The sequence below is a fragment of the Typha angustifolia genome, chromosome 7 (genome assembly GCF_048772165.1).
Source record: "Typha angustifolia cultivar Huaian chromosome 7, ASM4877216v1, whole genome shotgun sequence".
Classification (NCBI taxonomy): domain Eukaryota; kingdom Viridiplantae; phylum Streptophyta; class Magnoliopsida; order Poales; family Typhaceae; genus Typha; species Typha angustifolia.
In genome coordinates, this window is record NC_133245.1 from 14,379,294 (window position 1) to 14,402,440 (window position 23,147).

Sequence of the window (23,147 nt, forward strand, 5' to 3'; positions counted from 1 at the left end):
TCTCACGTGGCCAAAAGATGTACAAGGACAAACCTACGTACTAAAAATAGGTTACCCAATTGCTCCCACAACTACGATCAATCGTTTTTTTTCCCCTTTTCATGTATATACTTAAAAAATATATATATATATTTAACCATGGTTTAACCACGATATTCATAAATGTACAAATAAAAAAAAATAAACCTAAGGAATTTAAATTTGAATAATTATAACAATCACGGATAATCACGGGACAAGATGAGCTAGATTTTCTTAGATTAGATGTTTCAAACTTGTCTCTTTTAATAACAACTAGTTTGTTTTATGTTTGAATAATATACAACAAGGTACAAACTCCCATATCTCATGTCACGACAACCGGCTTTTAGAAAGAGAGGAGCAGAAGAGGGGAAGGGAGAGAGGGATAGAGATAGAGATAGAGATAGAGAGAGAGAGAGAGAAAAGATCGAAAGGTATCAAAACGTCTCTTCTTCCTCCTCTCCTCTTCCTCTGTTCTTCTTTCCCCAACCTCCTAGGAGAAAAAGAAGAATATATTTACAAAAAAGCCCTAGAAATTGATGTAGAGAGAGAGAGAGAGGGGGGGAGAGGAATTATACGTATTTTCACCACCAAGACTTTGTTTTTACTTCAAACTCTTCCTGTAATTATTTCCTTTAAAATTTTAATTTTATGGGCGAGCCAGAGGCAGAGCCAACGCAAGACCACCCGAACGTGGACTCTCCAGAGCCGGGAACTACTTCTTCTCCTACTCCTCCTCCACCACCGAAGACGACGGATATGGCGATTTCTGTACACCAAGATCCGGATGGAAACCCTCGCTCTGATGGCCCTGATCCCAATCCTTCCTGGTTCACGCCCAAGAGGTAAGGAAGATTTCAGGATTGCTTTTTGTTCGTTTCGGTTCAGTGTTGTGCTGATCCTAGGTTTTAGTGTTGAATTGAGGAGGAGAAGAGGTAGGTAATTTGAAATCTTGTTGCGATTTATGAGGGAGTATTAATTGGGGGATGTAGAAATTGGAGTTCGTCACATGGGTTTGGAAGTGGTAGATATACGATAAGATTAGAGAGGCATCTTCTGAAGCAAGTGCGATGAGGCAGAAATTGGTTCCTTGATGTTGATTTAGGAGCTTTGGAAGTAGCAGTTGAAACAAGACGTAGAAGAGGGGCTATTTTATCTACTTACCCCTAAGCATGTTTGTTTAATAGGTTCATACAAGCTAGCTTTTGAAATCGTTGCAAAAGTATGTTTTTAATTTCCTGTAGCAACTATTAGCTAGTACTTCTGTATCATGGTTTGCACTTTTCTTTTGTCTTTACGCTCAACATGAGACAATTGTTTTTTGCTTGCAGATTACTTGTGATCTTTTGTATCATCAACATGTTAAATTATCTTGATCGAGGGGCAATAGCAAGTAATGGTGTCAATGGTAGTCGTCGAACATGCACAGAGAGTGGTATATGCACTTCGGGCACTGGAATTCAGTGAGATGCATTACAGAACCTTTACTTTCATTTTAAGTTTCAGTAATGTTATTCTTTATTAGCATGTAGAAACAATCCTGTAAAATCGTGATCCATTTAGTTTGTGCAAGTTTTATATGAGTGAATGAATCCTCTTGTTCTGACTTTGTGAATTTTTTAATGCTTACACTTAACTGTCTATAGGTGTAACAGTCTATCCTTTCAAGCATCAAAGTTACAAACATGATGATGCCAATAATATAAGAGAAATCATAAAGTTGAATTGACTTCTAGGCTTCTAGCAGTTAATTCTTTTTCTCCATTAGTCAAAAGTTTGGAAGAATATGTACTCTTGTTATACCTCTTATGGTTGTAAGTGTAACTATATAAGAATGTGAAATAACAAACTTAACTCTATCTGTAAATATTCATAGACACCCAAACTTACCATATTCGTTAAACAATTATTTGAATTTTTGTTTCCATTTTTTCTAAACATGCATGACATGCTGGACAACTAGTTTAATTTATTGTAACTTAAATCAAGACCTACACTTTCTCTTTTGTGGGCCTATTTTTATAAGCAGCCAAGCAGACATCTTTCACACTTTTGTTAGATAGGCTTTGTAAATATCAACCTCAATCAGTGGATTGTTTTTCTAACCAAACTTAGTGATATGAACATTGCTAGGTTGCTTTTGATCACTGTGCAATCTATTGTTGCAGGGGAGACTTTAACCTAAATTATTTTGAAGATGGTATCCTGTCATCTGCATTTATGGTTGGCTTACTGGTGTCTTCGCCAGTATTTGCTTCTTTGGCAAAGAGGTTGGTCTCTAGCTGAAACATGTAGTACTATGTACTATACTTTCTTATAACCTTTGGTATGTTTGGTATGATTCACATACTATTTCTTTCTTTTCAGTCATAACCCTTTTAGGCTTATTGGAGTTGGACTATTAGTTTGGACTATTGCTACAGCTGGCTGTGGGTGTGCATTTGATTTTTGGTCAATTACAATTTGCCGCATGTAAGTGATTTTACTTAATAGGCAATGACCTGCCAAGAGTGTAAGACACGTTTTTCTACAAAGCTTCCATCCAGAAGAATGATATCTATTTTTTTATTTAGGTTGGTTGGCGTTGGTGAGGCTTCATTTATAAGTCTTGCAGCTCCATTTATTGATGATAATGCACCTCCTTCTCAGGTTTGTTTTGTCTTATTCCGCTAACTTTTCTATGGAATCCTTAAACTCTGTTGAATCTTCCAGCAAGGCAGACTCTTAACTTCGAGCTGCCATGCAATGTAGAGATATTGGATTATTGGTTCTGTCCCAATCTGCTTATTGATTACAAGATTACAGTTAATTTGGTGAGTTAAAGGAAAGAGGTAATAGGAAGAGTTCCTCAAGCCTTTGAGGAGAACAGAAGATATGTGAATAACAACTTAGGACATCCTTCTTTCATGTGGTAGCATGCATCTTATTCTGAAATGGATTTGCATCGTCTGGAAGATGAGTAATGTGACGATCAACAATGTGAAGAAAATTAGACTTACCTACATCTGAATCTTGAGAGGAAAGTAGTATTTTTGAACAGATTTATAAATATATGTTTACATATACATTTTAATAAAAAGATGCTCACTGCTATCACATTTAATACATGTTTTGACTTACTGCCTTTGCAGTATTCTAGTGAAGCTTTTATGGCTATATCTACTCAGATGAATCACTAATCTGCAGAGAATAAGATTGAAACATATGATAATAGAAAAAGTTGCCTGAGTGCAAATTGAACATAGGACCTTGAAATCTACTAAAATCTTAGAAACATTTGGGAATATGGATCCAAAAGTTGTCTTCACTGGATTTAATCATATCTTGTCATATACACTTTGCAACTTTACATGGCTTTCTGTTCTTGCTTTATCATGGCTCTTTTATTATTTTCTACTGATCCTTTGTATTGTCAAATGTAATGGTGGCAGAAAACAGCTTGGCTTTCTGTCTTCTACATGTGTATACCAACTGGTATTGCTGTTGGCTATGTTTATGGTGGATTGGTGAGTTTCAGTTGGAGAATACTCTTTTCCTTGAGTATTAAATCATGTTACAGTTATGTGACTAGTTTATCTTAGTACCTGAAAGTATGATAGTGGTTGGATTTCTCCCAAAGTGCTGGTTGGGTCTCTCATTTGCATGGATGAATACTTCTGCAGATTAGCTGTGTACATTTTTAATATGTATGTCTTAGTGTCAAGGTCCTTATTTAATAATGCATGAAAAATTGCCTGTGTTGTATGCAGCATATACATTAATGGGCAGCAGATTTCTTAAAAGGACTGGTCCACATGTTTCTAAATTTCTCCCGGCCTTTATTTCTCAAATATGTATGAAGTAGGATAAATGATTTTGATGCTTATTAGTTATTTTTTATACATACCAGGTTGGTAGTCATCTTCACTGGCGTGCTGCATTCTGGGGAGAGTCTATTTTGATGCTCCCATTTGCCATTCTGGGCTTTATAATAAAGCCTCTGCAATTAAAAGGTGACTGATTTTATCACCTTTAGATGTTTATACATCTGTTCTGGAATCAACATATTTTGCATCTTTTTATGTGCTTTTGACAATATTATAATATAGGATTTACTACATCTGGGTTGAAGAAATCAAAAGGCAGTGGAGAGATGACCGATCAAGAATTTCAAGTTGAAATAAGTATGTTCATGTTCACATATCTCTTAGTTGAATCACTAAATTTATTTATTTCATCCATACAGGTGTGAAATTTTTTGTTTCCCCTTATGTTTGTTATTTTATATTTTATAAATATATTTCTCCTCTGTGTAGGACTAGTAAAGTATATTATATTTATTATTTATTTTCTAATACTTCAGTAACCTGGATAGTTTCAATAATTATATTAGATATCTGAAATGACATAGATTGAAAGAAATTCTTGGTCCTTGTGGAACCATCAAAACTTTTTGTGTGAGGAGAAAGGAAACCCGAAATAGCAAATTCTTTTCACTTTTGAAATATTTGTTGTTCTTCTTGATAACTCAAATGCATTATGACATGTCAAAGGAGTATCTCTTTTTCCTAGCATTTAAGTTTTAGGTACTTTACCATGGGCTTTTTGTTATAATTTCTTTTTGTAGTTTCAGATGATCCGGCTACAAAACGGGATATTCCTGCTGATAACGAGGACTTAACTGATAAACCAAAGCAGAAATTTTCCTTGTATGATGTCTTGTTCTTCAATATTCTTTTTGCCTATTTTACAGTTATTTATATTCCAAAAATTTCATTTTTAAATGCGTTGTGCTGGCGTTAAGTTGTTCAAGTGAGATTCAAGGACCTTTTTTATTGTTATGATGTGCACGGTATCATTGCTGCTAATTGTTCTACAAGTTCCATGTTTTGAGGAGTATGTTCTAGAGTTTGTCTTTTCAATTTAGTTAATTATGTCTCTAGATATCTCTAGATACTACTTTGATTCGATGAGTCTGCTGAATCCTGAAATTATCATGTAATGATCAGCATATAGGGAATCGATGGATTGTTGTGCAACTTGTGCTATATGAATGCTTTGATGTGGCATTGGCCTGCCACCACCTCCTCCCATGTGATACCATCTCTAAGAGGCAGAGGAAGCCATCTGATTGGGATCTAGTTACTTTAATATAATTGGATACAATCACTGACCTGGTAATCATATTAGATGATCTACCAATTCGGATCACCTCCTAGAGGTGATGGAAGCGATACCATGACAGACATGGACATCCATGCAGAAGTCAAGCTTTGCCTAAAAGCAACTTTGTCTGAGCATACCCTCACATCTCAGAAAATTAAATTGTTGGATGACTTTAGGCTCCTATCTTACTTTGCATCCCATGCGAGACCATTTGAATGTATCCCAGCCTATATTATAATGTTGCATTTTAGTTTTGAGCAATGTATTTTATTCAGATATTCAATAATCTCAATTCAGATGCATGTTTATTGTTTAGTAACCCATTTTCTGTTTGAGTAGTCCTTTTTGCAGATTATGCTACTCTACTTATTTTCTTTTCTTTGTGCTTTTGGATTTTAATCTGATACAGATTATGAGTGACTTATTGTGCATCTATCTGATGTTATGCTTAAATTAATTTATGGCAGATCAAGTGGTAGGAAGAAGATTATGATTCAAATGAGGCGGTTTTGGAAAGATACGAAAGTACTTCTGCTCGAGAAGGTTTATGTCATTAATGTTTTAGGTCAGACTTTTGCAGCTAAAACTATTAATACCTTTCTATTTTTCCATTGGATCTCTTGATATGTTTTGAATTTCACATCAAACATAAGATTTTGTACTTGCTGATAGAAGTGAAATTGGTGTTTCCTTTGAGTTTCCCTAATGCTCAATTAAAGCGTAGGACTCCATTGTCTCTTTTTGCAGGTTATATTGCATACAACTTTGTCATTGGTGCTTATTCATATTGGGGACCAAAGGCGGGTTATGACATTTATCATATGGTAACTTTCTATTTCTAGTTTCCCATTCAGTACACATTGGCAAATTCATTTATGATTATTGGGATGGGAAATTTTCTCATAGCTTGAACTTTGCATATGAAAAACAAAAAATTGAAAGTAGAATTTTCACCAATATTTCCTATCATGTTGCATCTGTCCATTATATGAAATTGTCTTAGTTTTCTACATCTTTATTGTCTTTTCAAATTGTTTGGCTTATCCACTTGCATGATTTTAGTCTTATAAATGGTTCTTTTATTTCACATTGTAGTCCTAATCAATTAGCTTAATCAGATATTTGTATCTTACATCCTAGTCTCCAGCTAGCTGACAACATGAATTAGTGTGTTCAGTAACAAATTGGATTAGGTGAGTATATTAAAGAATAACTCTGGTTATTAAATGATTGAATAACTGCTGTTAATTTACTCTTGTCTGTCTATTGATAACCTATTGTGTTATGATGATGGCTTTGGAACTTTACCAAATTTATTATAGCTGTAAGTCAACTCGCTGCTCAATAATGAGTGATGAAAGAGCTTTAATGTAAGCTTGTCATTTCTCTTATAGCATTTCTGTTACAATTCTCTGAGTTATAGTCAAGATAAGACAAGTAGTTACGGTTAGGTAGTTAGCCTGATCATAATGGAACATACGTGTGCACTGGTTTTCTTTCCTTGGTATGGCAACATTTATTTTAAATTTGTTTTGTAATTTCAATTCATTTCTGTCATTTAGTTGCATAGTTAGGTCCCTTGTAATGCTTTACAATTTCTTTTATTAGTAGTTTTACTTGTACTACTGATATCAATTTTCCAATATATTTTCCTGTCAGAGCAATGCAGATCTTATGTTTGGAGGAATAACGATAGTCTGTGGGATTTTTGGAACCTTAGCTGGTGGTTTTATTCTTGATAAAATGGATTCCACAATCTCAAATGCTTTCAAGGTACATGTGATTTCAATAGAAAGTATCATTTGTGGTAGTGTTGCATCGTTTTACGTACACTAATGTAGTGCTTGCATTTTGTGTATACTTAATTCAATAATGATGTAGAGGAAATTTCATTAGTTAAAATATGTGGATCCCTTTCTTTAATCATATTGTCTAATGTGTAGTCAATCAACAGTTATTTTATTTTGCACTATCTTTCCTATGAAAAGCAATTTCTAAAATTGTGATTTAGTTGGAAAGGGTGTATGAGAGCTTCATCAAGAAGAAGAATAGAAACAAGTGGAAGAACGTAAAAATCTAGACTTACTAGCCTACCTTAACTTTTGAAAACCTAGTAAGATAGGCAGGCCTATAGAGTCATTAATATTAGCATCTCATTCTAAAATTGGAACTACTTACATCATGTTGAAACTTGATAGAGCATAATTTCTTTCCATTTCCCAATCATGCTTATAGTGCTGTCGGTTCCCTTAACTTTACCTATAATGATATAAATCCGTACCCGATGGCTTTTTGTTCCACATTGTGTCTATCTTTATGCCTACCATATACTCCTGTTTCTGCTATTAAACTAGTCTTCTCATGAATGAAACCTGCATTCATGAAGTTAGTCTAATCAGGTGGATTATGATCCATCCAAAGTGAACTGCCTTTCCTCCCCTGCCAATATCCATGAATCAACCATGGATTTTACTGGCTTTCCTTTCTTTCTCAATCTCTTCATCAACTCTGCACTTTTGACAAGTCATGAGGCTAAAGGTGAATACTTGTTGAAGTATATGAAAATTGAAAGTTTGAAGTTAGGATGGCTTGTTAAAAATAAGTCTTCTTTTGGCACTTGAAAGTTATTTGTAAAACTAGCTGAATTTGGTGAATATTGTAGATGCAGGATATAGTATAGTTGAAAAAATGTAATGTAATATGTATTAATTTATAGATTCGTATTGCATACATGTGAAAGATAAAAAGTCATCGTAATATTTAAAGATCAGGAATGAGAACATGAATAGGAATGCTAATACTGAAATGCCTGGTAGATCATTAACTATTATGCCATGAGAGTCAAGATGTCATTTGTGTTGTTGATCTAATCTTTATCTGCATTTACTATTACTTTCAGAGTTTCAGGTATATTGGAGCCCGTTTTTAATTGCACCTAATGTCACCAGTCTTTAGTCACATAGTAAAATTGCTTCATCAAGGAAAGAAGAAAAGAGCATGAATACTTCATATAAAAGGACTGCATGCCTTACATTCTAGCGAGCTCTAGAAATGCTTTGGTTTGGAATTTTTCTCATTGATATTAGGATGTTCTACTTTGGACCTAATTGGATATTTGTCTAGAAGAAGTTTCGGCATTTTCCTTGGGTTCCAGAGCTCCTTGAGAAACAGTCATCAATATATGTTCCTTCTGCTTCATGAGGTTCTATGATGTCGAAATTACGGTGACACCATTCTGCTCAAATATAACTCATTGTCATGTGGATGTCAAAGTTCAGCATTTTTGCATGCGTTCTACGTGGCATTTTCTCTATCATCCTAGTTCTTAACACCTAGGACCTTAAAAATATACAAACTTGTCCTATGGCAATAAAATCCATTAGAGCATTGAATTAAATTCAACTGCCCTTTTAGTCTGATCAGTTTAATATTCTACACTATGGGTATCAACCACGGACTGTACTTTTTAATCACTATGATTTGGGGCTCCACATTCTAATGTCTAAAGTACTTGTACTAGCTTCTTACAAATATAATCATGGTGAGGTGGTTATGTTCACTCAGAGTTGTCAACTTGCAGCTTCTTTCTGGAGCAACATTTCTCGGGGCGATATTTTGTTTCAGTGCATTTTGTTTCAAGAGCCTTTATGGATTCATACCATTCTTCTCAGTTGGGGAGCTTCTAGTCTTTGCTACACAGGTATAAGCTTCTTATACAGCTTAATGTTCTGGTTTACTAAGTGCTGAGCACTCCCTCTCTGTGTGGATATATGCTGTCATAGTCTACAAGTTTCCCCATAAGTGCCTCTGATGCTGGTCTCAAACATATATTACCTGGTGGTCACTAAATTGATACATGCTCCTAATAGTTCTCTTCTTCTCAAATAATTATATTTGAAATTTAAGATGAGGGTATGCATGGGCATGTATAGGCTGCTTATATTTTCTTTATTGGATGAACGAACTGAGATACGCAAATGAGGCATATCTACTTTTAAAGGCATCTTTGTATAAGATACCTACGACTCTTTTTGTTCTCAGACCTTCATATTCTTTTGCAGGGTCCAGTGAATTACATATGCCTCCATTGTGTAAAACCTAGTTTGAGACCGCTATCCATGGCAATGTCCACTGTTTCTATCCACATATTTGGTGATGTGCCTTCTTCACCGCTGGTTGGGTTTTTACAGGTTTGTGACAGTTCTTTTGGTTTCTATATTCTTGAATCTATATTCAGCAAGTTCAGTGCGTGCATGAGTTCCTACCTACGCAGGGTCTGGGAGGGAAGATGGACACATTGATTTATTGCATATAAATTGTATTCTCTGCTTATGAACTGTTTTCTCCTTTCAACTTTGGATTCAGGACTATGTCAACAACTGGAGAGAAACTGCTCTGATATTGACATCTATTCTTTTCATTGCATCTGGTATATGGTTTGCAGGTATGTATCCATTCTAGCACTTGTTTATTAGGTTCTATTTTCTTTTAAGCCTGCATGTTCTTTGAGTATATAAAACGACATATTAAATATACCATTATTTACATACTTCTCTTGCATGTATGAGAAAACTGAACAGTGAGCTCCAATCTTTTCTCGTTTGTATGAGAATTTAGAAGGGAGCTGTCTTGTGGATGTTCATTTTTTTGTTGGATCTTATTTATTGGTTATTGCATGAAAAGGGTGATCCAATCTGTTGTCTTTGTTTCCTCTATTGTTGGCAGCCAAATCTAGGCCCCATAATTGCTGCCTGGTTTTTGTGACATTTTGCATCCCATTTTACTTGATTATTCTTTACCATTTATATCATCAGCCTCATCTTTTTATCAAATTGAAGAGTTTTGTTTTCCTCTGGCAGGCATATTTCTTCACAGTGTTGACCGTTTCAATGAAGATAGTGAGCATGGCGGTCCCGTCATTGAGAGATCAAACCTTAGGCCTCTGCTTGACGAGCATGCTGAGATATCTGAATAATGGGTGGCTTCCAGGAAGTAATTCAGAACCATCCTAGTCGGGGCGTTGAGTTGCATCATTCTCTCAACTTATTTGATATAGGTGAACAAAGAAATTGATAACCTAACAGATCCTGGGTGGCTTTGGCATATGGTTTTAAAAGAACCGGAAGGAAATTTGTGTCTTAGGAATTGAGCAAACTCATCCGCATGTACATTAGAATTTCTTGCTGGTCGTTAATCTCTCTATCATTTGTATATAGTAACGACTACGTCGGGTTACATTTCTACTCTGTTTACTTTGTAAATTTATCCTGTTCGAGAAAGTCTGACACAGAAAGGTTTTCATAAATTCGCAGCTTGTTTTCTGTCTTGAATCTTTTCAATGGGAATGACGAAGATGTTACCCAATTCTGAGTAGACTCAGAATGTAATTCTGGTTGAAGACTGGTTACTACTCTCAAAAATCTTATAACTAAACTAAGTAGCATCTTGACCTTTTTTTGCCTGTATACTCCTTTGTGAGCATATCATTCTAAATTTTATATTTGTGCCTATAAATTAAAAAGAATGTATACAAATAAGAGTAAGGGTATTTCTATACTTATAAAGTTAATTTAATGAAAGAGAAAAAAAAAACTTATATACGAAAAGTTAAAAATAGCGATCCAAGTTTGCAAGAGGTTCCTACTTGCCGAAATGATGAGAGCTGCAGAAAATCCATAGCAATTCAGAAGTAGGGATGAAATCTTTTTCTAACTTTGCTCACCCAATTAGAAAAGAGTCCACGTAGAGATATATTTTTTTTCTTAAACTCCCTATTGATTTGGGTGGTAGACAATTAATCTATGGTAAATTAAACTAACGGTGTCCTACTTCCCCGTGTTCCTCTCTTCCCAAGAGAATGGCTAGAAATCCACGTTGCAAATTCCAACTCCCATTATCCATTCGTAAAGAGGGTAACACCTGATCGAAAGATGGATAGGGTCAACCCAATTATTGCGGAATCTCATTCGGCCACCCTTCTACTTAATACAAATCCCAAACGTAACTAGAGGAGTAGAACGTTGCTAGCTTAGAGAGAGAGAGAAAGAGAAGAGGAGAATCACCTTGCTTATCCTTGCTGCTTTAGAGCTACTGAGAGTTCGACGAAGGATATTTAGAATAGATTTTGAGTACTTGCTTGTTTAATTTCGCCTCAAGAATGGCAGGAGGTGGGATGGTGTCACAGGGGGAGGTGAAGGACTACGGCGGGAAGGTGACGGCCTTCGTCGTCATCACTTGCATGGTTGCTGCTACTGGTGGCCTCATCTTTGGATACGACATTGGCATATCAGGTGAAGAATATGAGAAAAATAAAATTGACTTCTATTATGCCGCCTTTTGTAATAAATAATTATCTCACATTATGATGAGATGAGAGTTAGATTTTGTAGTGATCATGAGTTCAAATCTTATCTTCTTGGGCATTATAGGTGGTGTGACCTCTATGGATGTGTTCTTGGAGAAGTTCTTCCCCTCTGTGTACCGCGACGAGGAGGCCGTGACCGGCGGCGAGAAGAACCAGTGGTGCCAGTTCGATAGCCCGCTCCTGACCGCCTTCACCTCCTCCCTCTACATCGCCGGACTCCTCTCCACCTACGTCGCCTCCGCCACCACCCGCCGATTCGGCCGCCGCGTCTCCATGCTCGTCGGCGGGGCAAACTTCCTCGCCGGCTCCGCCATCAACGGCGCCGCCGTCAACGTCGCTATGCTCATCGTCGGCCGCATTCTCCTCGGCATCGGCGTCGGCTTCGCCAACCAGGCCGTCCCCCTCTACCTCTCCGAGATGGCACCTGCCCACCTCCGCGGCGCCCTCAACATCGGATTCCAGCTCGCCACTACCCTCGGCATCCTCGTCGCCAACCTCGTCAACTACGGCACGAACCGGATAACCGCCGGCTATGGCTGGCGCGTCTCCCTCGCCCTGGCCGCCGTCCCTGGCGGCCTCCTTACCATCGGTGCCCTCCTCCTTCCCGACACCCCCAACTCCCTCGTCCAACGCGGCCACCGCGACGAGGCAAAAGCGATGCTGCGCAGGATCCGAGGCATCGACGACATTGACGCCGAGCTCGCCGACATGGTCGAGGCCAGCGAGGCATCAGCGAGGGTGCAACACCCGTGGCGCAACATCTTCCGGCGGCGCTACCGACCGCAGCTCATCATGGCCGTCGTCATCCCGGCCGCGCAGCAGCTCACCGGGATCAACGTCATCATGTTCTACGCCCCCGTCCTCTTCAAGACCCTCGGGTTCGGCGCAAACGCCTCCCTCATGTCCGCCGTCATCACCGGGGTGGTCAACGTCGCTGCCACGCTGGTTTCCATCGCCAGCGTTGACCGGCTCGGCCGCAAGGCGCTGTTCCTGGAGGGCGGGGCACAGATGCTGGTGAGCCAGGTGGCCATCGGGGTCATACTCGGGTTCGGATTCGGGTCGGGTGGGGACAAGGCGCTATCCAAAGGATTCGCTAATCTTGTCCTCGTGCTCATATGCGTCTACGTGGCGGCGTTCGCGTGGTCGTGGGGACCGCTCGGCTGGCTCGTGCCGAGCGAGATCTTCCCGCTGGAGATCCGGTCGGCGGGGCAGTCGATCGTGGTGTCGGTCAACTTCTTCTGGACGTTCCTCGTGGCTCAGTTCTTCCTGATGGCCCTCTGCCACCTCAAGCACGGCTTGTTCTTCCTCTTCGCCGTCTTCGTCCTCGCCATGACGCTTTTCATCATACTCCTCTTGCCGGAGACGAAGAACGTGCCGATCGAGGAGATGAATCTGGTGTGGAGGAGGCACTGGTTCTGGAAGAAGTTTGTTCCCCAGGATGAGCACTTGCCCACCGCCGCCGCCAATGTGAAATCCACAGCATAGGAATTGAATTGAATAGAATGGAGAATAGTGATAGGTAGGACTCCATCATCTTCTTGCATGGCTACCATAATATCCATGCACGCTCGTTTCGTCTTAGGGAAACAGAAAAAAGAGCTATATATTGCTCAAATGTTCCTTTTTTTGGTTTACCATTTGTATGAGTGTGTGTGTGTGTGTGTGTGTGGATATTCTTTGAGTTCATTGATCTAAACTGTAACTAAATTTAAATTTCATCCAACTAGCTTTTGTTTAGGAGTGGCTCTCCTTAATTCATTCAACTGGTCTTAAGGTTGTTTAATTTGAGTTCGTCACTTGCTTATGTGCTCAACTCTTTATCTTGCTGAAGTCGGTGCCGTCTAACTCCTGTCAATAGCGGACTCGGCAACGTTATCAGCAGGTTCGATGCCGTCGGATCATATTAATCAACGTCCCACATTCGTCCAACAGGCCTAATCGCTTCGAAACACTTTCGGTATTAAACCTTCGAGTCTTCGACTTAAAACCCTAGAGAACACGAGAGAAGAAGAAGAGAGCAGCAATGGAAGAGAGCTCTCGAGAGCAGAAGGCGATAGAATCGGAAGAGGGAACTGTCGATCCCCACGAACTCGGTACGGAATACTTTTAATAGTTTCGCTTCATTTTTTCCATTATATCTAATTTTACCCATACTTTTGAAGACTTGGGATCTCCAACTTTGTTCCTTTTACTGGTCTTAGTTTCTAGTGATGATGAAGTCGACTACTCCGTCAAACCTGAATTTTATGATCCAAATATTGATGATGTCGATGAATTGTGGGCTCATAAACAGAGAAAGGGGCAGAATTCGGATGCTATTCTTAGCTGCCCTGCGTGTTTCACTACCCTGTGCTTGGATTGTCAAAGGTTTGCCTTAGTTTCTCATCTATAAATGAAATTCTAATGCATATCGATATTAAAGTAGTAAAATGAACTAGCTTTTAGTTGGCAATAATTCTGTTAAAATTGTCATTAGATAATTTCCATTTTTTTGAATTATTGAAGAATATTTATGTGCAATTATATATTAGTGATTCTTTCTCTATGACTCAGTTCATATTTGTAATCATGGAATGGCGGTTGTTGTGGTTGTTAACTCTCTATCTCTTTCCTCTTGACTATTGAGGAATATATAACTCTTTAGTAGTTTCCACGAATGAACTATTTGATATGGCAGTTGCAATCGTGAGCCTTTGATTCACAAGAAAATGAGAAATACTTATGACCTGGTTAATTCGATATGCTGTATGGGTAAGTTTAGGGGTGAAAACGAATCTGATACAGATCGGATAGTGCTCAACTCACATCCGGGATTCATATTTTGGGTCCGGATACGGATATTAGATAGATAACAAATTTTAAAACTATATCCTAACTAAATAGATACGGATAATTTTCGAATAGAGAATCGACTCTGAGATGGATGCATATCAAGTTATAAACGAATTAACACAAAATATTTAGAATTTAAAAAAAATTGCATAGCAAATACATATAAATTAGTAAAATTAATTTCCATAAATAATATAGAATATATTATTAGTAACAATATTAATATTCACCATTTAAATAAGCAAATTAAAAACCGTAAGTTATTAAAAAAATATGCGGGTAAAAGGATATTCGATATCTGTATCCGTATCCGAAAAATTATATCCAATTCATATCCATATCGAGTTTTTTATTGGTATCTGAATCCATATCTGAAATTTTTAAAAAAATTTTACTCATATCTAAATTCGTATTTGGGTCATGTAGAAATATTTTACCTGAATTTAACCTGAATCGGGTTAGATAGTGGGTCGGGTCAAAATTAATCTGACCTGCTTTCATGCCTAGGTAAGTTCCGTGGCATTTGCTCCTTGAACCCTAGTTCACAATAGGTGATTCTTGCCTGGATAAAGGTTTAGCATAAGGATCATGAAGATACCAAGAACTTATATGTATCTCTTCCTAAAGATCTTCACTGGAGTTGAACTTATTAGATCATGACTTAAACCAATTAAACAATAGATCATCTAGCAGTTCCAAAATTAGCACCAACTCACCAAGACATTGAAAGCCTAACTTCAAAAATCAAAAGTGAGAGATGAACTTCTCTTTAGCTTTTCATTGCTGAAACCATCAAAATCTGAATCAGTACAAAATAAAAATAAAAGTCGAGTGGCTTTGCTGGCATTGGCGGCATACCGGCACATGGCACAAGGGGTGCCGCACAGCACCTCCCTTATCATCGACCTCATTTTGCCTCTTGTTGCTGACCTTGCCATTGTCTGAGCTAGAGGTGTCACTCGCGTTGGAGTCTTAGCTCGAGGAGGAAGAAAGGTAGACGGGTCGGATCGTCGGGTTTGAATAAAAGCTGAAGTTGTGGTTAAACATCTTTTGCTGGCAACACCAACTACAACTCATCATGGCCGTCATCTCCCTCATTTTTTTCTCTCCATCTTTTGCGGCACGGCCAGCAAGTGACGCGCCAACCATCCTTTTTTTTTCCTCTTGGGCAGATCAGCAACAATTCAAGATTGTTGCTAACTCGTTTGTCCAATGTCTAAACCTGCCTGATGAGATCCTGCGAGGATGATCATCTGTTTATACACACTTGAATAAAAAACTTTCATTTATTTGGTGTGCTCGTGATTCTTCAGAAGCTCTGACAGTTTCTGGTAGATTGAAAGATTGTATTGCAAGTTGTAAGCGCATAAAGAAAGCTTTGAGCTCATGGTTGACTGGTCTTCGCTCACTGTATTTATTTATCCTTTTGACTGATGTAGAAGGAAAGAAGAAATATGCAGCGTTGATTCCAAACTTTTAGATCATGATAGTAGCTGACAGTCTTTCTCTTATAGAACCTTTAAGTTATATATTGTTTTATGGAGTCCGTTTCTCAACTAGTGATGGCTGAAATTTGAAGGCTGTGAGATTTGAACGACGGATGCCGTTTCCTTCCTATCAATCTCTTTGAAATCCGATGAAGCTAATCTTTTGGCCAGCATATTTTGTATTTATACTTAGATGTATTTATAGGCATGATGTCGATACTTCAGGCTTCTAATCTATGAAAGATGTTAATTCTGAAGGTTTCATTCACATTGATGGATTTGTTTCTGATATTTGTGTTATTGTTCTTGGCACTGCAGGCATGAGAAGTACGTGACGCAGTACAGGGCAATGTTTGTTCGCAATTGTAAAGTCAGGACCGACCAGATACTGCGGCAAGGAAAACAGAAGCGAAGGAACTCAAAGGCCCAAGTTGATTCTACCAAGTCTAAAGATGATGTACATAATGACTCAGTTTTCCGGCCTGTGTGCTGTGCAGTTTGCTCGACTGAGGTTGGAGTCCTGGATGAGGAGGAGATTTACCATTTCTTTAATGTCATTCCTAGTAATTCCTGAAGAAGTTGATTTCTTCTGCAGGATTTCCATTGTAGCGATGTTTTAATCACCTTATGTATCTATGTATGTATTATCAGTCACCTGTGCGACTGCTTCTTCGATGATAGAAGCATCTTCTAATCTGAACCTTGTATATGGTTTTAAATTGAACATCTCGATAACCTTATCATGCTCTTCTGATATATAGATAATCTTCTTCCAGAAGCAGCAATTCCTCTATATCATGTTAAAGTGAGCTGGAAGTCTCATTTGAAAGATGAATATATTAAATTAAAAGAAAATATCATCGATTCAACTCAGCGGGGATAGCTCAGTTGGGAGAGCGTCAGACTGAAGATCTGAAGGTCGCGTGTTCGATCCACGCTCACCGCACGACTAATTCTTTTGTTTTTGTTATATTAATTTTCCGAAATACACAATTATCCAAATATATATAAACCTTTTCGTCGTCGTATCTTAAGAATTGTTTCAGTTCTCCTCCAAAATCCTCTCCGCATCCAGTAGCCGTTACCATCCCCTAAGCTGTAAGTCCCTCCCTCTCTGCCTCTCTCTCTCTGCTTCTTTATCTATATGTGTAAGATTCCGTCTTCCCAAAGCCAGAAGAGGGGTATCAAGAATCAAACAGAAAACTAAAAGAGAAACCCTAATTAATGCGCTGTTTTCCCGTTAAATATCTGTGGGATTCTCCGACATGAACAAAATAGTTCGATCTGTACCTTTAGTGATGCTTTCCATGACAGGTTGGTGGATCACTTCGCATTATGCACTATATTGTCCTGTAAATAACTAGGTCAACTATCTTATGTAGTGGTAGTTATTTGTTGTTTTAGTTCATTTGATCATTCCATTTCACAATATACGGTTTCCAGGAAAACGAAAGCCCCCACCTGTCTGTTGAAATTACGTATCATGGATTCATATACTTCAAGAATTTCAGGGTGATGCTTTTAACATGGTAGTGATGATTGATGAATAGTCGATATAGGACAGTATATACAAATATTGGGCTCTTTGTCTTTTTATTTTATTTTAGTTTGTCCAGAGTTTCTATTAGTATGCAGGTTTAGTATGACAACTAGTGAGATGCTGTTACAGTTTGATATTATCTCTGAATGATAATTCCAGATCAATGGCTTTCTGATGTAGTTTGCTGAAAACATGACTTATGAGAATATGATTGGCAAAAAAAAATCAGCAAGGAGTATATCCGAACCTTGTTCAATATTTCAGTTTATGATTAAAAAATTAAAAGCTGTAAATTTTGGCGTGTGATTGCAAGACCCACAGGGAGCTTGAACCAAAGATGGCTGCACGAGGGGCCAATGCCATGCTAACAAGAGCTAGTAGAATCAAGCAAACTCTGCAGTCTGCCCTGGAAGCGAGCGTCCTGGAAGTTGAAGATGTTTCTTATCAGCATGCTGGCCATGCAGGTGTCCAGGGTAATGCTAGTGAGACCCACTTTAACCTTAAGATTATTTCTTCAAAGTTTGATGGGCAAACTCTTGTGAAACGCCACCGAATGGTATATGATCTTTTAGGCGACGAACTGAAATCTGGACTCCATGCTATCTCCATTGTTGCAAAAACACCGAAAGAATCAGGGCCATCAAATGTTTAAGATCTTGTATCTTAGTACAAAGGTCGGAGCTGTTTTCAATCTTTTGTTATCTTCTAGTAAGATTTGCATATGTTAGGACAAGTGTGATTATTGATAAGTTGAACTTCATGGTAAAGGCTTTACTAGCACTTTTCAATGTAAAGTGTTGGGCAACGCAAGATTATGTTATTTGTTTCAATCTTCCTCTCTCCCACATATTGACATAACTTTATATACTGCTTGCTTTTAACTTTCCGCACAATTGCTGAGCATGAGAGGAGATGTTCACATATTGGTATATTTAAGGCGATTGTGATGTTGTAAAGCCTTGAACTAAGGTGCATAATCAATGAACCCAGAGATATCTAGAAGTTTTCTCTGAACAGTGTGTGGAATCATCATCAATTTCCATGTTGTTCAGAATTCCAGCTTCAGCATGTTGCACATTATTCAAGCGCTGCAGGAGTTGATAACAGTATGTTTAAGTTCATTATCAAGTGCTAGATCTTGCAGTTGTGTTCATTTTCGCATCTGCATGTTTGAACTTGTGTAGTCGTTTGATTCTTTGTTGAAACTAGTGGCTTTCATCATGTTCGTGTACATCCTTCATGACTGTTACCATTCAGCAAGCAGGCAGGTGGTTTGCCATAGACTGGTTATTCTAGTATTGCATAATTGTATTGTGGTCGAGGAGACATCACAATCCTATCCACTATACCATTATGTCCCTTTTAACCCACATTTAAGCCATATTTCTTATTCACAGATGATTCCTGACTATTTCGGATATGGATATTAAATGTGCATCGTATCTTTTTATGCAAGATAGCAGAAAAAAAACAATGTAGGCATCTACAGTTTGTCATACAAAGAGTAGCTTTTTTGCAATAAAAAGAAGAATATAAAACATGTTACTAAGCTTGATCCGATTTAAAACGATTCTAAACTAGATTGAGGGCGTGACTTTAGAAGAAAGTTATGGATAATCTAACTGTTGGATCTTCTTGAATTTTGAATATGTTGCGTATTTGAAAAGAGCTTTCCAATGAATCTAAAATCGTAGGATTTGGATGACTAGATCTTAAGATATTAGTCGAACAGTGGTCGAAAATCAGATAAACTCTAGCTTGATAGTCCTTCAATGCTAGATAGGTGTTAGGTTAATTCCTTAGTGTGAAGGACGAAAAGTTATTGTAGAAGAAGGGGATTAGGAAGTTAGAAGAAGCTAATGGCTAAAGATAGTTGAGAAGAAGATAAAAGTATAATACCAATTTCAATTATCAGATTTCTCACTCCAATTACACAGAACTTGATTTAACTAATTAAATAAAATCTTAACATACTAAGCCTCTAATTAAACTAAATAACAAAATAAGATAATTAAACTCAATTCATTGAGCTTAGTCTTTCTTTGATGTGATCTGATCCGAGCCGGTTCGCATTAAAACATTGTGTTGTTATATATGTTATGATCGGTGCCTCCGTGCGAAAGGAGTGTCGGTTGTGAAAAGAAAAATTACATTTGTTTACCGTTGGTGGTATAACTCGATTTAACGATGCGGTACAAGCGACGTTCTATATATAGTTTAGAGCATTAGATTATGGCTTGGAACCTTGAAGATGAAAAAGAATAAAATAATAAACCGAACAAGAAGAAGAAAGAAACACGGAAAAAGAGAAGTGTGCCCCCATGCAGGATCGAACTACAGACCTTCAGTTTACAAGACTGACGCTCTACCACTGAGCTATAGGGGCATTTGGCAAAACTTTTGTCTATTTTTTATTTGGTTGCATCTTTAAGTTCTCTTATAATATTTCTCTCTTCCGAGGGTATTCCGCCATCTCCTCCTCCTTCGTCGTCGCCTCTCTCTCTCTCTCTCTCTCACCACCATCAATGGCGGCGGCGCGAGGTGGGCCAGGAAATGTGATTAGGACGTCGGACATGGAAAAGATGAGCGTGGAGCAGTTAAAGGCCCTCAAGGAGCAATCAGATCTGGAGGCCAATCTCCTCCAGGACAGCCTCACTAAGATTCGCACCGCCGCCTCCCGCCTCGAGATCGCTTCCGCAGCCCTCCACGAACTCTCCCTTCGTCCCAAAGGCAAATCTTAATTCCCTCCCCCTTCTTGGTTTCCTTGATCGAGTTTTGGGAATCCCTTTTGAGGTAAAAGAATTGGTTGGTTTTGTAGGGAAGAAGCTGTTGGTTCCTTTGACTGCGTCCTTGTACGTTCCCGGAACCCTAGATGATGCTGAGAAGGTCCTAGTTGATGTGGGAACTGGATACTTCATCGAGGTGAAACTTTTATCTTTAATATTCCTGAAAGTTTCCATCTTGCTGCTCCTTTCTAGTGTTATGCTATCCTTAACCATCATTGCTTGCAGTGTTTGCTTCATTGATGTATGGCTGTATGTTTTCCGATATATCTGTAGTGAAGAATAGGCTATTAAGTGAATTTTTATTATGCAAGATGGTTAATTGATCTGAAGAATTTGTAGTTTAGTCTACCTTGTTCTATAGCTTTAACTGTTTGCTAATGGTGTAGAAACGCAGTGTGAGAAACTTATCCAACAATAAATCAATAATATATGGACAGTATAACAGTAAATAGTTATTTTCTGACATCTGTTGTGCTATTTTTATGGATTTATGGATATGTCTTTTTTAATTGGCAGATCCTTCTTCTGAGATAGGTAAGATTAATTACTTTTCTGGTTAATGCAGAAAACCACGGCTGAAGGCAAAGATTATTGTGATAGGAAAATCAGTCTACTGAAGTCTAACTTTGATGAACTTGTTGAGGTATGTACGGTCAGATATATGTTGCACTCTCGAGTATCATCCGATACTTTTGAGTCATGTTTTCATACGGTTGGATCAAAACAAACTTCCCATTATATTCATTATGTTGTGATAATCCAAAATTTATTTGGTGGTATTAATTGCTATATAGCCAGAAGGGAGTGAGACCTTTACATAACAAGAATGATCTGTGAGTTAAGTTTAGCTTCAATTGGCATAATATGCATAGCTAAAGTCATTTGGCAAATCATTGTGCAACATCATTGCAAAATAGTGGAAGTTGCTTCACATTTAATAGGCTACCCAAAAAGTTCATCTTATCTTTAACATCCTCTTAATCATCTGATCTCATGCTATATGCTGCGGTTCTAGTTTCTATGATTAGCTCTGTTGAATTGTTAACCTTTAGTTTTATCTCCAACTACAAGTGGCCTATACGTGGAATCTGCATTCTGTCTTACATACGACAGCTTGCTCTTAAGATTATGTATCTCTATAAAAGCTTATAATCAACTGAAAGATTTGACAAGATCAGCTTTTTTCTGCCAGAGCTAGTGGATGTTGCATTAGTTTCTTTTCTGATGCTAACATAATCTTGGAGTATGTTTCCTTCCATTCTAAGGCTAGCTGGATCACAAATGAACTATTCTAATGATTCAACATATGTTTCTTGAACTCTTGTCTAGGTACATGGTAGTGCTCTGTTAAAGGAGCTTTGACATACTACCTGACTCGAATTAATCTAGTTAACGACTAAATTACTCCAAGAACTATGGACTTCTAACCTAATAAGCCCTCATCAACATGCTGATGTGGCACACCTGAATGCCCTTATTAACCTGCCTTATTGGTGGACTGTATTCTTGTCATGAAGCTACTCACTGGTTTGTGGTTTATAAGGTGTTTACGGTAAAAGATGCATAACAAGAAAATGTATAAGAGGAAATGCTACTATGATATTATGAGGATGTCGCCGCTATATAGAATGTGCCTATAAAAGGACAATTAAGAAATGACATACGAGAAAGATTCCATCTGCAATTACTCCAGTAAACTTACAGTGTTTTGTTGGACTTTGCAACTGTTTGCATATTGATTCATCTTTCATGAATTTGTTAATATAAATAAAATTATTATAAGATCTGATTATAGAAGTTCTCTAGAATTCAATGCAGACACTTTAAGTACATGAAATGGTTATTTAGTATTAAATCTGTACTAACTTTTCTTTCTTGCATGAAGCAATTTCAGTATACTCTGTCTTTCTATAAAGAAATCCAATGGTTATTTATTAACTTGCCCTTTAATGTTAGACTGTCAAACATTTAAACTGCCATTTGCTTTGTCTTCAATCTTCTGGTGCCTGATGTTGAGAATAACATGCAAATTACCTTATTAATATGCATTTTGGGTTGATGGAATTAAGAAACTATAACCGCATGACCAAACAGTGCAACAAAACCAAGAAGTTACTATGCAATTATTCTTTACTGACTCGCTGACTAACTTTACATTGCAAAATGCAGATGGCTTCGAAGAAGAAAAACTTGGCTGATGAGGTAGGAGTAGTATTGCAAGCAAAACTAAGGCAATCATCCCCAAGTTCATGAGGAAGACAGATAGATAGCTGCTGTTTTTATTCTCAAGATGCCATATTTGGGCATTTGGCTTGTACTATATGGTCATATTAGGATCAAATTGCATCTCATTACGTGATGATTCTTAATATCTGAGATGGTTACATCGACTTGCCCAGGTTTTGATGAACATTTTCTCAGACACTGTAGAATGTTTTTGTCCCCTTCAAGGATAGTATTTTGTGCTGATAAGGTTGACGTCTTGAAAACATATTTTCTCTATTGGCATGTGAGATCTTTCCTTCTTCCTTGCACTCTAGATAATGTTTCTTTTTATTCTGTATGATTCAATGAGGTGAAGCTTAGACGATGTAACAAAGATAGTAAACATTCTTGCTACTCGGATGTCATTACTTTGTTTTCGAGCTTGAGTGGCTCAAGTCTCTTGTGGTTTCTTACATGACCTCTAAAAATAATTTTCAAAAAGATTCAAAAGAAATCCATGTAAATGGGATATCATATTAGTAGATCTCCTGATTACAGCAAAACTATGAGAAGCACAAGCAACGACTGATACATGCAACAACACCAGCAAGGCATCCACTTCCCCTCGTTACACAAACTGGCTGAATTGGCACTCCATAGATGGGAGAAGGCACAAAATATTGCTGATAGGAAGTGTACAAATGGGTAGTCTCTGGACGAGGAGCAGGTAATAGATCAATTGGTGGCAGCTCTGAATTCACCACATT

At 37.9% G+C, this 23,147-nt stretch overlaps 4 protein-coding genes, 1 long non-coding RNA gene and 2 other non-coding genes across 9 annotated transcripts; 6 read left to right on the plus strand and 1 right to left on the minus strand.

Annotated features, from left to right (window-relative positions):
* The first annotated feature begins 383 nt into the window (after positions 1-383).
* Positions 384-10,492, plus strand: LOC140762750 (probable sphingolipid transporter spinster homolog 2). 2 transcript variants are annotated; one of them, XM_073100684.1, is made up of 16 exons: positions 384-866; positions 1,353-1,484; positions 2,190-2,291; positions 2,389-2,493; positions 2,595-2,670; positions 3,453-3,527; positions 3,911-4,013; positions 4,110-4,184; positions 4,628-4,709; positions 5,634-5,731; positions 5,914-5,990; positions 6,826-6,939; positions 8,747-8,866; positions 9,228-9,356; positions 9,532-9,610; positions 10,026-10,492. In XM_073100684.1, the coding sequence occupies exons 1-16, from the start codon at positions 673-675 to the stop codon at positions 10,139-10,141; spliced, it is 1,677 nt and encodes a 558-aa protein (XP_072956785.1). In that variant the 5' UTR covers positions 384-672; the 3' UTR covers positions 10,142-10,492. The 2 variants fall into 2 exon arrangements, with proteins under 2 accessions (XP_072956785.1, XP_072956786.1); XM_073100685.1 differs by having other exon boundaries at positions 4,634-4,709.
* An 812-nt stretch (positions 10,493-11,304) lies between these two features.
* Positions 11,305-13,102, plus strand: LOC140763725 (sugar transport protein MST6-like). The gene is made up of 2 exons (XM_073102043.1): positions 11,305-11,456; positions 11,595-13,102. Exons 1-2 carry the CDS (start codon positions 11,324-11,326, stop codon positions 13,013-13,015), a joined length of 1,554 nt encoding a protein of 517 aa, XP_072958144.1. The 5' UTR covers positions 11,305-11,323; the 3' UTR covers positions 13,016-13,102.
* A 380-nt stretch (positions 13,103-13,482) lies between these two features.
* LOC140763726 (uncharacterized) lies at positions 13,483-16,587 on the plus strand. 2 transcript variants are annotated; one of them, XM_073102045.1, is made up of 3 exons: positions 13,483-13,623; positions 13,732-13,897; positions 16,168-16,587. In XM_073102045.1, exons 1-3 carry the CDS (start codon positions 13,554-13,556, stop codon positions 16,421-16,423), a joined length of 492 nt encoding a protein of 163 aa, XP_072958146.1. In that variant the 5' UTR covers positions 13,483-13,553; the 3' UTR covers positions 16,424-16,587. The 2 variants fall into 2 exon arrangements, with proteins under 2 accessions (XP_072958146.1, XP_072958145.1); XM_073102044.1 differs by having other exon boundaries at positions 13,531-13,623; positions 13,693-13,897.
* A 135-nt stretch (positions 16,588-16,722) lies between these two features.
* On the plus strand, positions 16,723-16,795 carry TRNAF-GAA (transfer RNA phenylalanine (anticodon GAA)). The gene has a single exon. It is a non-coding gene; the product is annotated as a tRNA-Phe (tRNA).
* Positions 16,796-16,813: 18 nt separating this feature from the next.
* Positions 16,814-18,219, plus strand: LOC140763727 (uncharacterized). The gene is made up of 2 exons (XR_012104878.1): positions 16,814-16,947; positions 17,711-18,219. It is a non-coding gene; the product is annotated as an uncharacterized lncRNA (long non-coding RNA).
* A 1,484-nt stretch (positions 18,220-19,703) lies between these two features.
* TRNAT-UGU (transfer RNA threonine (anticodon UGU)) lies at positions 19,704-19,775 on the minus strand. The gene has a single exon. It is a non-coding gene; the product is annotated as a tRNA-Thr (tRNA).
* A 74-nt stretch (positions 19,776-19,849) lies between these two features.
* LOC140762921 (prefoldin subunit 5) lies at positions 19,850-22,805 on the plus strand. The gene is made up of 4 exons (XM_073100906.1): positions 19,850-20,119; positions 20,208-20,311; positions 20,741-20,818; positions 22,345-22,805. The coding sequence occupies exons 1-4, from the start codon at positions 19,915-19,917 to the stop codon at positions 22,426-22,428; spliced, it is 471 nt and encodes a 156-aa protein (XP_072957007.1). The 5' UTR covers positions 19,850-19,914; the 3' UTR covers positions 22,429-22,805.
* Positions 22,806-23,147: the final 342 nt, after the last annotated feature.